General features: G+C 58.4%; 2 protein-coding genes across 3 annotated transcripts; one reads left to right on the top strand and one right to left on the bottom strand.

Annotated features, from left to right (window-relative positions):
• Positions 1-81: 81 nt before the first annotated feature.
• CHTF18 (chromosome transmission fidelity factor 18) lies at positions 82-10,511 on the top strand. Of its 2 annotated transcripts, XM_050317882.1 has the most exons (22): positions 82-163; positions 257-409; positions 694-820; positions 940-1,114; positions 1,200-1,289; positions 1,428-1,480; positions 1,668-1,803; positions 2,355-2,567; positions 2,693-2,790; positions 3,003-3,126; positions 3,261-3,394; positions 3,688-3,781; positions 3,858-3,956; positions 4,188-4,318; positions 4,948-5,110; positions 5,249-5,473; positions 5,587-5,736; positions 6,193-6,323; positions 7,953-8,091; positions 8,914-9,024; positions 9,699-9,756; positions 10,199-10,511. In XM_050317882.1, the coding sequence occupies exons 1-22, from the start codon at positions 82-84 to the stop codon at positions 10,333-10,335; spliced, it is 2,823 nt and encodes a 940-aa protein (XP_050173839.1). In that variant the 3' UTR covers positions 10,336-10,511. The 2 variants fall into 2 exon arrangements, with proteins under 2 accessions (XP_050173839.1, XP_050173838.1); XM_050317881.1 differs by lacking the exons at positions 9,699-9,756; positions 10,199-10,511 and having other exon boundaries at positions 8,914-9,611.
• GNG13 (G protein subunit gamma 13) lies at positions 10,505-13,689 on the bottom strand. The gene is made up of 3 exons (XM_050317908.1): positions 12,651-13,689; positions 11,547-11,669; positions 10,505-11,005 (listed from the first exon to the last, which is right to left on the bottom strand). The coding sequence occupies exons 2-3, from the start codon at positions 11,642-11,644 to the stop codon at positions 10,900-10,902; spliced, it is 204 nt and encodes a 67-aa protein (XP_050173865.1). The 5' UTR covers positions 11,645-11,669; positions 12,651-13,689; the 3' UTR covers positions 10,505-10,899.
• Between the last annotated feature and the right edge of the window lie 1,971 nt (positions 13,690-15,660).

A 15,660-nucleotide genomic window follows, 5' to 3' on the forward strand; every position in this document is an offset into this window, starting at 1 on the left:
CGGCCCGGGCCGCGCGTCGCGTCCAATCAGCGGCGCGGCCGCCCCACGGCCCCACCGGCCGGGGGGCGGTGCGCGGGGCCCATGGCGGGCGCTGATGGCGCTGCCGATGATGGGTTCTACGAGCGCTTCGCCGCCGAGCTGGAGGTGCTGGCGGAGCTCGGAGGTGGGCGCTGCCGCCGGGATGCGGGAGTGGGGGCATGGCCGTGCGGGGCGTGGCCCTGCGTGGCCGCTCACCGGAGCTCTGCCCCCGTTGCAGACGAGCCGTCCCCGCCCGCCCGCCCCAAAGTCTCGCAGTTCCGGGGCAGGAAGGAGCGGCCAGAGGAGCCCGAGGCCCCCGGGCACTCCCCGTGCAGGAAGAGGGAGCGGGGCAGTGCCCCCGCCGAGTCCCCAGCGCCCGCCGGACCCCACAGTAGGTTGGAGCCGGTCCCCGGCGCTGCCGGCCCGGTATCCCCCGGTATCCCCCGGTATCCCCACGGTATCCCCGGTATCCTCCAGTATCCCCAGTATCCCCGGTATCCCCGGTATCCCCCAGTATCCCCCAGTATCCCCGGTATCCTCCGGTATCCCCCGGTATCCCCGGTATCCCCGGTATCCCCGGTATCCCCCCGGTATCCCCCCCTGCGCTCAGCACCCCGGTACCGCCCTCCCTGAGCCGCGATGCTCCTCTGCCCCCGTCCCCGGCCTCTCTCCCAGCCCCGAAGCCGAAGCGGCAGCGCCTGGAGGCCGTGAAGAAGCTCGATTTTGGTGCAGACGATGAGTTGGCTCCTGATGTCTCCTGGGATGGGGACCCAGAGGCGCTTCTTGCTCCTCAGAACACCAGGTTGGCCACCTTGAACCCCATTTTTAGCAGGAGCGAGGGAAAGGGCCCTTGGCCCCCACCTTCAAGGGGTCCAAGGGCTGTTTTCCTCACCCCTGCTAAAGGAATTTGGTGTTTTCCAGCTCGAACCACCTGGAGATGAGTGGCATGACCCCCCTGCAGACCACACCACCCTCTGAAAAGAAGTGGGTTCTCAGGAGACCACCCATCCTGGAGGATTACATCAATGTGACCTCCAGCCAGGGCACCAGGGTCTTCCTGGTGCTGAGGGATGATCCCTCCCGGACAGGGGTGGAGGTGAGGGGGGCTCTCCAGGCTGGGTTTGCTTCCCTGTGTTCTCCAGCTGGTTCAGGAGGGGGTTGTTTGTGCTGTGTCCCCACAGCTCCCAGATTCCCTGGGCTGGAATGCACGGAGGCCGCTCCACCTGCTGGGGGTCCCTTTCTCCTATCTGAAGGAACAGGTGAACCAAGAGGTACCACATCTCACACCGACCTTCCTTGTCTTTCCCTGCCCTTCCTGATACCCCAGGAGTGGCTCCCAAATCGCTGTTCCCCCAGCCGTGGGTCACTGGGGTACCCCTGACCCTGCTCTCCCTCTCTCGGTGCTCCAGCGTCTCAGGCACGTTCAGAAGGTGTCCCAGCAGCTGACAGACATCATAAACAGGTGAGATGTTGGGATGAGCTCCCATCCTGTCCCTGCCATGCTGCCTGATGTGCCTCCCAAGACGCTCCACGGGGTCCAGATTTTTGGGACCTGCGAGCAGAGGAGCCTCTTTGGGAAATCTGGGTGTAATTCCCAGCCCTTCCCTGACTCCCTGGGTGCTTTGGGGCAAGTTAATTCTTTCTTGCAGTTGCCTTGAGAGCGAGCCCAGCACTGAGAGCCTGGATCCTGGTGGGGACATGGATCCTGAGGAGGAATCTGCCCCCCATTGCCTCTGGGTGGACAAGTTCACCCCCCGGCGCTACATAGAGCTGCTGAGTGATGATGTGAGGGGCTGGGAGAAGGGGGGGCTTGGACTGGGAGGGGTTTAGCACCTCTGTAACTCGATGCTGTGGGATCAGGGTGTTGCCTTTGGAAGTGCTGGCCCTTCCTGGGAGCAGTCCTGAGTCCTGGAGAGCTTGGGATGGCAGTGTTTCAGCTGCAGGCTGTGGACTTTCTAACAAAAGGGATTGGGAAATGTGACCAGAACAAGACAAAAAAGGCTGGGAGGACTTTAGCCAGGAATTGTGGGCTAGTTTGGGAGGTTTTTTTGAATATCAGAAGTTTTGCAGGGAGTTGGAAATGATGGAAGAGGCTGAGAAGTGCTGAGTTGAGCCAGGACAGAGGAGGGGCAGCAGGGATGGGGCTGACGTGACTTAGGCCTGGGTTCCCCTGTGGGATGGTGGCTGAGCTGGGAAGAGGAGCACCATTCCCATGCTGTCCCAGGAGATGGCAGAGGGAGCCCTGAGCAGCCTGTCCCTTGGAGGAGAGCCTTCCTCTGTCCTCTGCCAGATCCTTCCAAGGTTCCATGGATTTTTCCCGCTTCCCCCACCTGCAGTACACAAACCGCTGCCTGCTGAAGTGGCTCAAGCTCTGGGACACGGTCGTGTTCGGGAAGGAGAATGCTGTGAAGAAGGGCAAGCCCAGCAGTGCAGCTCGTCCCCCATTCAGCCATTCCAAGGAGCACCCAAATAAGTGGAAAACGAAGGTGCAGCTCACAGAGGAGATCCTGGAGGCTGAGCTGGACCAGCACAAGAGACCCAAATACAAGGTGAGCAACGCAGGATGGTGCTGGGGGGTCCCCTCATCCTGCCAGCAGGGTGATGAGCAGGTCATTCCCTGCTTGGTGGGAGCTGGAGGAAGCCCTGCCAGGCTGACCTGCCCTCTGTGCCACAGGTAGCCCTGCTCTGTGGCCCCCCTGGCTTGGGAAAGACCACGCTGGCCCACGTCATCGCCCGGCATGCGGGGTACAACGCCGTGGAGATGAACGCCAGGTGAGGCCCTGCCAGGCCAGAGGGGACCCGGGGTCATACCCAGGGGTGACAGTGTCCTGGGGGTGATGCTGTCCCAAAAGTGATGGTGTCCTGGAGGTGATGCTGGAGGTGATGGCGTCCCCGGGGTGATGCTGGAGGTGATCCCGTGCTGGAGGTGATCCCGTGCCAGAGCCGACCCCATGCCACAGTAACCTGGCACACCTTCCCTGCAGTGATGACCGCAGCCCCGAGGTGTTCAAGACCCGCATCGAAGCTGCCACGCAGATGAGGTCGGTGCTGGGGGCCGGTGAGAAGCCCAACTGCCTCATCATCGACGAGATCGACGGCGCGCCCGCGGTGAGCCCCGGCCACCTCCGGCACTAACCCCTTAACTGTTCCCCCATTAGCAGCTCACCCCCTGTTCCACGAGCTGGTTCTTGCCTCTCAGCAGCAGGAATTCATCCCTTCTGCCCTCGATTTGTTTTCCCAAGGCGTCCATCAGCGTGCTGCTGAACATCATCCACCGCAAGGACGTGGAAGGAGAGGGAGCGGCCGGCGCGGGCCGGAGGCGGCAGCGTGAGGGTGGGTTGTTGCTCAGGCCCATCATCTGCATCTGCAACGACCAGTGAGTGTCACCTGTGTGTCTGGGGGGATGGAGAGCTGAGACCCTGCCCTGAGTGAGGAGGTGGTGGCTGTTGGTGTCTCCCTTTGAGTGGAGCACCTCAAATCCTGAGGGCAGTTCTGGGCTCCTCATGACAAGAAAGACTTTGAGGGGCTGGAGCGTGTCCAGGGAAGGGAACGGAGCTAGGGAAGGGGCTGGAGCACCAGGAGCAGCTGAGGGAGCTGGGGGGGCTCAGCCTGGAGAAAAAGGGGCTCAGGGGGGACCTTCTTACTCAGAGCCCTGTGCTCCCTTGCCAGGTACGTGCCGGCGCTGCGCCCGCTCCGCCAGCAATCCTTCCTGCTGCACTTCCCCCGCACGGCCCCGGCCCGGCTCGCCCAGCGGCTCAGCGAGGTGTGGCACAGCTGAGCATCCCCTGACCCCCCTGGCTGGCCAGCCCTCCCTGCTGACCCCTGTCCTGCCCCCACAGATCGCCCTCCAGCAGGGAATGCGGGCGGACACGGGGGCACTGCTGGCCCTGTGCGAGAAGACGGAGAACGACATCCGCTCCTGCATCAACACCCTGCAGGTACCGGGGTCACCGGGGGGCTGGGGGACACGGGGAGCTCTGGCCTCAGATGGGCATGGAGGGGAAAGAACTCTGTCCTAGGCAGAGCCCTAAAATACCCACCCTGTCCCCTGTGCTATTTCAACCCTGCACATGGAGGAAGGGGGAGGTGCCACTGTGTCTGGGACCCCCAGATTTGTGGGAATCCCCCCTCCCTTTGTGCCCCCCCCCAGCCCCTCACTCACATTGCAGTTCCTGCACGGCCGAGGGCAGAAGGAGCTGAACATGCAGATGGTGCAGACAATGAAGATTGGCTTGAAGGACCAAAACAAGGGGCTCTTCTCCATCTGGCAGGAGATCTTCCAGCTCCCGAGGGGGCAGAGGTAAAAGGAGGGATTTGTTAGGGCTGGCTGGGTGCTTGGGCTGTGCTGCTTCCTGATATTTTAGTTGCCCAGAGAAATTGTGGCTGCTCCAGTCCTGGAAGTGTTCAAGGCCAGGTTGGATGGGGTTTGGAGCAACGTTCTGTGATTTTTGTGATTCCGTGATCTCCTTGCAAGACCCGGGGTGGAGAAACCTGAAAGGTCCTGGAGCTGCTTCTTCAGCAGATTTGTATCAGTCATAGAATCCTGGAATGGTTTGGGTTGGAAGGAACCTTGAAGAACATCCAGTTCCACCCCTGCCATGGGCAGGGACATCTCCCACTAGCCCAGGGTGCTCCAAGCCGCATCCAACCTGGCCTTGGACACTTGCAGGGATGGGGCAGCCACAGCTTCTCTGGGTAACCTGTGCCAGGGCCTGCCCACCCTCATCAGGGAAGGATTCCTTCCTAATACACAAACTTAAACCCATGTTCTGTCAGTTTAAAGCCATTCTGGATGCTTTTTGTCCACTCCATTTAGCTCCCAATAATTTGGCATTGGCATTGCCTTTGGTTTGCAAGGGTCCAAATATTGCTTTGCTGATCCCTTCAGCACTAGGGCACCCTCAGCTCTTCCCTTTGGGCTCCCCCCAGGCACAGGATAGGGATGGACCCCTCTTTGCCAGCCCAGCTCCTGGTGGGTGATGAGGACCTGTCACACTTTGGGGGTTCCTGTGGCTTCAGCTCCTCCTCCCAGCGCTTCCACCACATCCTGCACCTCGCCATCTCCTCGGGGGAGCAGGAGAAGCTCGCCCAGGTAAGAGCAGCCAGGGGCAGAGCCAGGCCCCTTCCTGGGTTGTGCTGGAGCTCGGTGGGAAGCTCAGAATGCCACTCACTTGCACTGGCAGGACCACCCACCCGACCTCGAGCCGTGCAATCCCCCCTCCCCTTGCAGGGCCTGCACGAGAATTTCCTGTCGGTGAGGGTGCGGGACTCCAGCCTGGGCTCGGTGTGCCTGGCCCTGGAGTGGCTCTGCTTCTCCGACCTGCTGGGCCGGGCCGTCCTGCACGGCCAGAGCTTCCAACTGCTGCGCTACCTGCCCTTCCTGCCCGTGGCCTTCCACCTGCTCTTCGCGGGCTCCGCCATCCCCCGCCTGGCCTATCCCAGCAGCCAGCACGAGGCAAGGCCGGGGGGCTCAGGGGGGTCTCTGTGCCCTGGGGGGGCTCTGTGCCCTGGGGGGGGCTCTGTGCCCTGTGGGACGTGCTGGCTGAGCTGTCCCCACCCTGTCCCCAGGCCCTGGCCAAGCTGACCCACATGCAGAACCTGGTGGTGTCCATGGTGTCGGGGATCACGCCCGGCGCCCGCAGCCGCGCGGGGCAGCAGGTGCTGGTGTTGGAGGTGCTGTGCCTGCTGCTGGACATCATCGCCCCCAAACTGCGGCCTGTGAGTGCCCCTGAGCCCCCTCCCTGCCTGGGTGACGTGTCCCCTCTGCAAACCTCACCCTGAGCGCTGGGGACAGGCATCTCCTGGGCTGCATCGCCCAGGCTGAGCCATCCCAAAGTTCCGTCCCAGATTCGGGACTGATTTGATGTTGCAGCTGATGCTGAAGCTGGAGGGAAGCTGAGGGCATGATTCTGAGACACCTGACTGTGTGGAGGGGTCTTGGACTCCACCTGGGGTGGGCTTGGCTGAGCAGGGCTTTGGGGAGCTGTCACAGTCCCCTTCTAGCCCCTGGGTCACTGCACTCTGAGGAGGATGTGTGTCCCTAGTAGGGAATAAACCTGGTCTGAACAGCTTGGGTGTGAACTGTCCCTCCTCACACAGACAAACCCTGTGCTTCGGGCTGTTTGTGTGTTCAGAAGTTGCTCTGGGTCGGTGATGCTCTGCCCTCCCTCCCAGGTGAACACCCAGCTCTACAGCCAGAAGGAGAAGCAGCAGCTGGCAGAGCTGATCAGCACCATGCTGGCCTACAACCTCACCTACCACCAGGAGCGCCTGCCCGAGGGCCAGTACGTCTACAAGCTGGATCCGTAAGTGCCCAGGGGAGGGGACGCTGTGGGGCTCAAAACCCCTCCCTGGGAGGGTGGGCAGGCCCTGGCACAGGTTGCCCAGAGAAGCTGTGGCTGCCCCTCGATCCCTGGAAGTGTCCAAGGCCAGGTTGGAGCACCCTGGGCTGGTGGGAGGTGTCCCTGCCCATGGCAGGGGGTGGCACTGGATGAGCTTTAAGGTCCCTTCCAACCCAAACCATTCCAGGATTCCATAATGATTCTGGGATAATAAGAGCAGAGAGCTCAGGAAGGAGGTGGAACTGCTGGCTTTGCTCCATCAACAGCGTGGTCCAGCTGCCCCACCATCCCTCAGGCTGAGGCTGGAGCAGAGTTGGTTTGGCTTTAATGGGATTAAAGGAAAGGAAGCAGCTGCCTTTGGCTCTCACTGGAGCTGGCAGAGGGACTGAAGCCACCAGAGGACAGAGCTGGTCCACCTGAGCTCATCACACAGAGGAGGTCGCTGTCACCATGGTTAATTTCTAAATTACCAGCTTGGCCACTGCTTGACCTGGCTGTGGCTCTGCTCTGAGCACAGCCAGAGCCATCAGCTCTGGGGAGCCTTTGGAGAGGCAGCACAGACCATCCTTAATGCCTTCCTGGGCAAAGTTAATTACAGAAATGAGCCTCTGTTAAATCAAGCAGCTCTATCTAATTACACTGAACTGCTTTAGTGTGGTTCCTTCCTCATGGAAAGGCTTGTGGGGACTGGAGGGATCCATCCTCTGCTGTCTCCCCATGCCACCCCCACATGGTCATGGGGAGATTTTGGGACATTGGGAGCCACTTTTTGGCATTTCTTTGCCTGTTTTGTGAGTTCTGAGCCTGCTTCCTGGCTGTGCACAGAATCACAGGATCAAAGTAGGTAAAGACCTTCAAGATTATCAAGTCCAACCATAAAATGATGGGGACCATGGGGGTGTCACATCCCAGTGACACCTGGAAATTGTAGACCAGCATCTCTCTGGCAAACAAAGCTGTTGTTGACAGCAAAACCTGTGTTTTCTCTTTATAACTTTTTAAAACATTGATTTGACAGCTAATTTCTAAATGACTGCAGAACCATCTGACAGGGGACTTGGCTCCCTTTATTTTAAGGGCAAGGATATTGAATAAATATGAAATATTTAGAACTGGCAGAGGGAGTGGCCCAGCTGGGGATGATGCTGTAGTGAAACAGGCCTAATTGCAGAGCTGGTGCCCCAGGTCCTGCTAAGGTCTGATGGTGCAGGATTACTGTTCCTGGCTGCATTTCCATTACCCACCTCCCCAGGGGCCCTGAGGGGCGATGTGAAGGTCACGGTGCCACTCGTGCCCAGGCCGTGCTGTGCCCGTGGGGTTTTCAGGGCAGTCTGCTCAGCACAGCCCCGCTGCCACTTTCTCTTTTTGCCATAAAACCCGGATTAAACCCCCATAATCCCTCCTGCATTCCCGTTCAGCCCCCGGGCCCCACCCGGGAGAGGGCAGCGCTGGGGACACTGAGCCAGGATCCCGCTCAGGGGTGGAAGGGGCAGGGCTGGGGGGTGACTGGGCTCCCTGTGCCCTGCCAGCTTGCACAGTACTGGGTTATTCTCAGTGTTATCTGTGCCCCTGCTCCCCCTGGCCGTGCTGCAGGAACGTGGAGGACGTGTGCCGCTTCCCGGAGCTGCCGGCCCGCAGGCAGCTCAGCTACCAGGCCAAGCAGCTCATCGCCAGGGAGATCGAGCTGGAGAAGATGAGGAGGACGGAGGCGCTGCTGCAGGCACGGAACCCGGTAGGGAGGGGGACTTGTGGGGGGTGGCAGGGCTGTGGGTGTGGGTGAAATCCTTGGGGATGGCGTGGGGACGTGGGTTTTCCAAAGCAGCCGGTGGCTTTTGCTCTGCCGGTGGAAATCCAGGATTAACCCCCCCTGTCGCAGCCCTGTGCCTGCACAGCTGCCTCTGGGCAGCACATCCGTGCTGGGGGGCTGAGCCCCAGTCTGCAGGAGTTCTGGAAGGAAATGCTCGCTGGGAGGTGAAGCTTTGAACTCTCCAGCTCTCCGAGGAGGGCTGTGAGGAGCTGGGAGTTTTAGGTGGGAATTTGGGTCTGTTGGGCTGCGGTTTGTGTGTGTCTGCTCTTCCCTGCCTGCACCTTTCCTTCCTGCTTCACTTCCAAAGATCCCAAAGCCCCCAGGTGGAGCAGAGTTAACTCTGCCCACTGCCAAAACCCCCCTGGAGGCAGGAGAAGGTGGAAAAGGCCGAGAAGCATCTCGGATGTGGCTGGTGCCTGCCCTGGTGCCATGGGGATAATTAATCCCTGAGAGCTCCTCGTTGCAGGAGCAGAGCTCCCAGGGGATGTGTGGGGCAAAGAGATGCGGCAAAAACATCTCTGGAGGCTCCTTGTTTACTGTGAAGTCCCAGGGAAGGGGACTCCAGCTGGGGCTGATCCCCCGTGCTGCTGCGAGGCAGGAAACGGTGGAAAAATCCTTTCCAAGCCCTCGGGATGTTGCAAACCCGGCAGCAAATAGAGGGGCTGGGGGGGCTGGGTGACAACTGGGTGGCAGGGCCAAGCTCAGACACCCCAAGGGGACCCTTGCTCAGGTCTCTCCTCCCCACAGGATCCCGGGAATGGCCTCGGTGAGGAGCGAGGGGACACGAGGCCGTTGGGGACCCCCAACCACCAGCAGCGCCTGGAGCACATCGTGCGGAGGGCGGCGGTGGAGGACAAGGTGAGGGGCTGCAGTCCCTGCCCCAGTTCCCACCAGCGCCTCCCTGGGCTGCCAAACACTCACTGGCTCCACTGGAATCTAATTTTTTCAGCCCAGTTTCTTTTAATAGCCCGGTTGAGCACCGTGTGTCCCGTAAAGGCATCGCTGGGACTGCAGCTTTGGGATGAGGTGGATCTGGGTGACGTTACGGACGTGCCCTGTGAAGCTTTCAGGGCTGGGGGAGGAAAGAGATCTGGGTATTTGGGTTGAAATCGCTGACCTTGGGCTCTGGGCAAGCTGTAGGTTGGGAGGGCTGCTCGGGAGCTGTGGAGAGGTGCATCCATCCACTGATCCCACCCTGGGCATCCCAACAGCGGCCAAGGGGAGCAGAGGTGGTGGCCTGGCACTGCCCCTCTCCAGGGCTCAACTTCCAGCCCTTGGCTGGCTGTAAAACCCGACTTCAGCACGATCACCCTGAAATTTTGCCTTCCTCCCCCGGATTTGAATCTGTTTGCATCCCACCCAGCCCCCTGGCCCTTCCTGTGGGATTTGCATGTGGCTCCTGCTCTCCCTGGAACTGCCCTGGGGTGACTGAGCCTCGCCCAGACAGGAACTTCCCTTTGTTTTTCCAAAGGGGAGCTGGAAGTGCAGGTTCTGCAGAGCCAACTCAACCTCCTGCTCTTTGCCTTTCACAGCCTGAGCTGGATTTTTTCGGGCGGCCAATTCAGCGCAAACAGGCGGCCCTGGCACCGGGTGGGTGACAGGGATGGGGGGGGAGTGGGTGGTCCCAGCCCTGGGTGGGTGACAGAGGGATGGGGTGGCTGTGGGTGCTGCTGGGAGCTCCCCTCATTCCCAATGCCCACCCCAGAAAGGGGCTCTGACCCTCAGCACTGTCCCCAGGGAGCAGAGGGACCACCAGCACCAGTGGGGTGAGGGAGTTGGGTGAACAGACCCCACAGCAACGGGCAGGGGGCTTCCTGTGGGCAAAGTCCCTGGGTTCTGGCACCATCCCATGGGAATTATGGGTGCTGAAGGGTTTGCAAGATCCAGGACATGGGAGCATCAGCTCTGCCCTTCCCAAGCCCCCTGTTCCTGGCAGCAGCTCCCTGATTTCCCCCTCTTCCCCCAGCCTGGGCACAGGTGGGGACTTTAAGGTTTTCTGCAAGTTTTTGAGGTGGATTTTCCCCCCCTGCAGCCCCTCAGGCCTCCAAGGGAGAGTCCCTGGAGAAGCAGATCGGGAAGGCCGTGGGGAAGAGCGACGTGTGGTTCCGGTTCAACGAGGGGTTTTCCAACGCTGTCAGGAGGAACATCTACATCAGGGACCTGCTCTAGCAGGGCTGGAGCCAGGAAATCAGCCTTGGAACTCCAGGGATCAGCTGGATTTTTTGGCTCTCTAACCCATGGATGGGCTGTGTGTCCCATCATCTTTGTTTAGGTTTTTTTTTTTTTATTACCGACTTACTTTGTTTAGAAAAAAATGAAATAAAATATGTCTAAAAAATTAATAACGAAGTATTGTTCTGTTTATTGATAAACCCTTAGTTGTCATATTGTGCCTGTTTTGCTGCAAAATGAGATATCCTACAGTATACAAAAGTATTTAAAATCACTGAAAATGAGGGGGTCTTTTATAAAAATTTTCTTTACAAGTTGCAAAATGTTCCTGTTTTGATGGCAGAGGGGGGTGAGGTCTGAATGAAGCTGCAGAAAAACCCTGGAAAAACCTTTGCTGCTCCTGCTCCCCCAGCTCTGCCCCTCCCGTGTCCCCCCAAATATAAAACCACTTCTAGCACTACAAAGAAGGAGACAGGTGAGGGCAGGGTTTTGTTCAGGTTCTCATGTTGGAACTAACTAATAAAAAAGTACATTCAGCAGGGGGAGCGCAGGGGGGGCCCCTCACAGGATGGTGCATTTGCCTTTCTCCACCCAGGGGTTGTTTTTCATCAGCTCCGGGTTCAGGAAGGGATCCTCGGGAATGCCGTCCTCGATCCACTTCACAAACCTGTGGAGAGGGACAGGAGGGGTGGGCACAGCCCCTGCTCGAAGGGTTGAGGGGGGTAGGGCAGGGCCTGGGGGGCAGCAAAATGGGAACTGGGGGGGCTCAGTGTCCGGGGTAAATCCTGCACCCTGATCCCTCAGGAATGATGCTGGGGGAGCAGAGAGGTGCAAACCAGGAGGGAAAAATCCCCACCCACGGCTTGACTTTACAGGTTTAAGCCTTTTGGAAAGAGGGGACCTGCACATTGAGGGGCTCACGGGGTGCCTGGGGGTCCTGTGGTTGCTGCCACGTCCCAACTGGAGCTTGGGGTGGCTGAAAGGGGTTGGTCCAGGGGGATTTGTGGAGAGGAACAGGGGGCTCTGGGGACACTGGTGGGCTTCTGCTGCTGGGGCTTGGAGGGTTTGAAGAGCCATAAAGGAGAAAATCTCCTTTGGGGACCCCCAGGAGATTTGAGGGGGGGAGTTTGGGGTGGAGAAGAGCCGGACTCTGCTCACAGGGATGGGAAGGAGGATGGGAGGGAGGGGGGAGGTGGGCACCCACTCACTCAGGTATGGTCTTGGAGGACATCTCCCTCTTGTAGGCCAGCTGGTACTTGAGGCTTTCCACCTCCTTCTTCCACTGCGGGAGGTCCCACTCGTCCATGGCGGGGTCCAGGGGCCCTGTGGGGCTGGGAACGGGCACAGTGAGGTCCTGTCCTGCCCCGATCCCCCCAGCTCTGCACCCCCAAAGAGGGGTCCCCCAGGATGGGCACAGATGTCACCCCGCTCCGGGGGAGGTTTCCAACCCCACCGGTGGCTCCAGGAGACTTTGGGGTTGTTCTGGCGAGGCAGAGGCTGCTCTGCCCTGTGGGTGTGAGGCTGGCATGGGCAGGTGCTCAGTGCCCCCCTCTCTTGCAGCCCAGGGGCGCATGCAAAACCCAGGGCACCAGCCAGATTTGACTGAAATTTGGATGGTGGTGTCGCTCGGGGCTCCCGGAGGCTTTTTGGGGAGGGGAGGGGGTTGTTTGTCCTTCTCCTGCCTGGTCACAGATCCCAGTGGGCCAGGAGGGATTTTGGGTGTAAACAGCCCTGGAAATGGCTCGCGGGGATGGTGAGCACTGATTTGGGGAGCAAAGCAACCCCCCCGACCCCCATTTCCCCCCAGCAGTGGCCCTGGGTGGGGACGTGAGTGATGGGGAAACTGAGGCACAGCAGCTGATGGGGCACAAGCGGCAACTCAGCCACGCGAGACCCTCTGCAAGCACCCGTGTCCCTGTGCCACCCCAAAAATCGGTGGCACAAGGGGACCCCGGACCCTCCGGGTGCTCCCCGGGTGATGATCTCCAAGGATGCCCACAAGCCCCGTCCCGCCCCCTGCCCAGGCTGCAGCCCGCAGGAGAAGGTCAGGGAAGGGCTGGGGGTGCTGGAGGGGGGTGAAATCCATCCCCCCAAGGCACAGCTCAACGCCAGCCCCGCTCCAGCACAGCTCGGCAGCCGCTCGGGCTGCCCCAGCTCCGCTTCTCTGCAGAGCATCCCCGAAAACCATCCAGGAGAGGGACGAGCCCCCACGCTCCGGCCTCCCCGGGCTCTGATCGCTGCAGGCAGATGGGGACCAGCATCCCCATCCCTGCTCCAGCCATCCCGGCGCCAGGAGCGAGCCCTGCACCTACCTGTGCGGGGGAAGGAGTCAGCGGGATGGCAGCGGGGCCGCGTCCGGCGCTCGGGAAGCCGCCCTGGCCTTGCCCGTGTCCCTCCCGCGAGCGCTTCCCTGGATGGTGGCGAGCCCAAATCCTCTGTGTAATCTATTAATGCACGGCTGGTCCAGCTGCCTCCGCCACGGCAGGAGCCGGATAATGGGAGCGTCCTCCCCCCGCTGCTCCCGGGGGATTTGGCTCCGCGGAACGGGAGCGCCCGGGATGGTAGCACAGCCCCGGTACCCGGCGGCCGAGCTGCCAAATTGGGGTTATCCCGGCCCTCCCGCATCCCCCGGGGACAGAAGGGCCCCCAGGAGGGAGGGGGGGTGTGGTGGGACACGGTGGAACCCCAGGGAGGCCCCGCATCCCTCCCTGCGTCCCTGCCTGCGTTCCCGGCAGCATCCCTAGCAAAGCCAGCCCCCCGCGCCTTTCCCGCTCGGCTGCCTCGGGATGTTGGGGCTCTTCCCGCTTTCCTGGTGCTGCAGGGGCAGGAGAGGCTGGGGGGCACCTGGGGAGGGATGGGGTGAAAAAAGGGGGAAAGAGAAAGAGGGATAAATGCCCCAAGTGAGCAGTTGGGACTGAACATCTGGCGGGTGAAAGGGCAGGGTCAGCACAAGGGGAAAAGGGCAACGTTCAGAAAATATCGATGTGGGATTTATAGGGAGCCACAAAACCCTGGAACAGTTGGGAACCGATTAAAGCCAAGATAATTGATGAGAAACCACAAAGAGGTGACACCCAACACAAACCCCCCTTCATTAAACAACACATTAAAACTGAACTTCAGGCAAACTTTGCTGCTTAAAAAAAACCAAAACAAAACAAGGTTTGCACAAAGTAAAAATTGCCCAAATCCAGCTCCTAAAGCTCCTTTTTCCTGGACCTGTGGCCTTAAAGGAGTTTGTCCTCTCTGCAAAATACACACACACACACACATATATATATATAAAAATATATAAAATGATATAATAGAATCATAGAATTATGGAATGGGTTGGGTTGGAAGGGACCTCATTCCATGATATGATATATTATATTGTGTTATATTGTATTGTGTTATATTATTATGTTATATGTGCATATGCACATATAAAGAGTCTCTTTATATATACACGTTGATATACATAAATACACACACAACTATATATATCAAAAATATGCATGGCAGTGGGAAATAGATATTCATATTCCATGCATGTGTGGAAATACAGTCCAATTTATACCATATATCAGATTTGTTATGTCTTATATGCTTTACAGACAATATACAATGCACAGAAATACATGTAGACACACAGAGACATGCTTACATTTATGTGTGTTTGCATATATATATGAAGACATATATAAAATTATTATATATTATATCATAGAGTCATGGAATGGGTTGGGTTGGAAGGGACCTTAAAGATGATCTCATTCCATGATAATATATATTGTATTATATTGTATTATATAATTTATTATATGTGCATTATATATAAAATAATATTTATATATATTTCTGTAAGTATGTATGTGTGTATATGTATATATAAAGGTTTACTGAAAGAGGCATCTTCTCTGTATAGGCCAGATATAGGAAATATTAAAAATATTAAATAAAAATATAAAAATAAATATATAAAAATATATATTAACATATACGTTTGATTTCTCAGCCCAGCATGTAGGTGCCAGGAGGAGGCTGGTGCTGATCCAGGCTCCCTTCCACCCTCATCCCTCATGGATAATCGATGGAAGAGCCTCCCTGCAGCCTCCTGGAGCCACCAGTGCTCCGGGAGAGGAGGAGGCAGGAGCTGGGGCCGGGCCAGGATCGATGGAGCTGTTCGGGGCCAAACCCGGAGCTCTGCTCTGCTGGAACCACCCCCCGAGCCCGCGGGGCTCCTGCGGGGGTCCCCTGGCCGGTGATGCTGCAGGAGTCGGGATTATCCGCCTGTTGACATCAGCCCTAATCTCCCTGCGCTGCCTCCCCACAGCCTCGTAAAGGCTCGGCTTTAAGGGCAAAGCATCGCTGGGGTGGGGGATTGGATTTCCCTGGATTTGCCTTGATCTGATGGCCCCGGGGGGAATTCAGGAGCCCCCAGCGACCCCAACCACGAGCCCAGGGGGTTTGGGTCCGTCCCTCCTGCCGGAGCTCGGCCCGGGAGCAGCTCCATGGCCAGGGTTTGTCTGGGCAGGTGGGACCAGCAGCAAATGTGCCCAAATTTGGGGGGGCCCAACCCTGGTGGGTGGTGGGTGGCAGCCCCTGGCACAGCAGATTGCAGGGCCTGCACTCCCCACCCCCCTCGGCTGGGTAGATTAAAGAATTATGAACTCCTGAAGTTTTGCAATATTAATGATCGGGGCCATCTGTTAATCTGGCAGCAGCAACGAGCCCGGCTTTGATTTTGCGTAGTGCTGTTATTAAAACTGAGTATTTTTGGCCGGGTGGGCAGCTGGGAGACTCCTGTGCATGGCAGGGACTCGCAGCCCCCTCCCACTGCTGCCCTCACCTGATTAAATCCAAGGACAGGGACAGGGGGGCATCCTGGGCATGGAACCTGCCCCTCACCTGCCTCTCTGAGGGCAGCAAATCCTGCAGGAATGGTCTGAGCACTGGAGCAGAGGAGGGGGTAAGTGCAGCTGAGGCAGAGGCAGAGTTGGGTGGGTGCAAATCCTCCCCCTAACACTGCACTGTACAGATCCCACCTCAGGAAGGGTTAAAGCTTCCCCCCCTCCCCTTCCTTCTCTCCTCATATCCCAAACGATCTCACCTTCCTTGCCCAGGATTCCACTGCTGGGATGTGCATCCCGTTCCTCACTGAGCAGGGCTGGGAAGGACACACGGGTGTAGCAGCAGCTCCAGGGCTTGTTGCTCCTTAAATACAGTGAGGGGATTTACACAGAGCATCCTGAGAGCAATTCAAACAATTTTAAACAATTAGTGCATTAGAAATGTCCTTAAGACCCTGTTCGTGCTCCAGGGGCTGCACAGACCCAGCAC

The sequence above is a fragment of the Myiozetetes cayanensis genome, unplaced genomic scaffold, assembly GCF_022539395.1.
Source record: "Myiozetetes cayanensis isolate MyiCay16 unplaced genomic scaffold, myiCay2020 scf20-37, whole genome shotgun sequence".
In the NCBI taxonomy this organism is placed as follows: domain Eukaryota; kingdom Metazoa; phylum Chordata; class Aves; order Passeriformes; family Tyrannidae; genus Myiozetetes; species Myiozetetes cayanensis.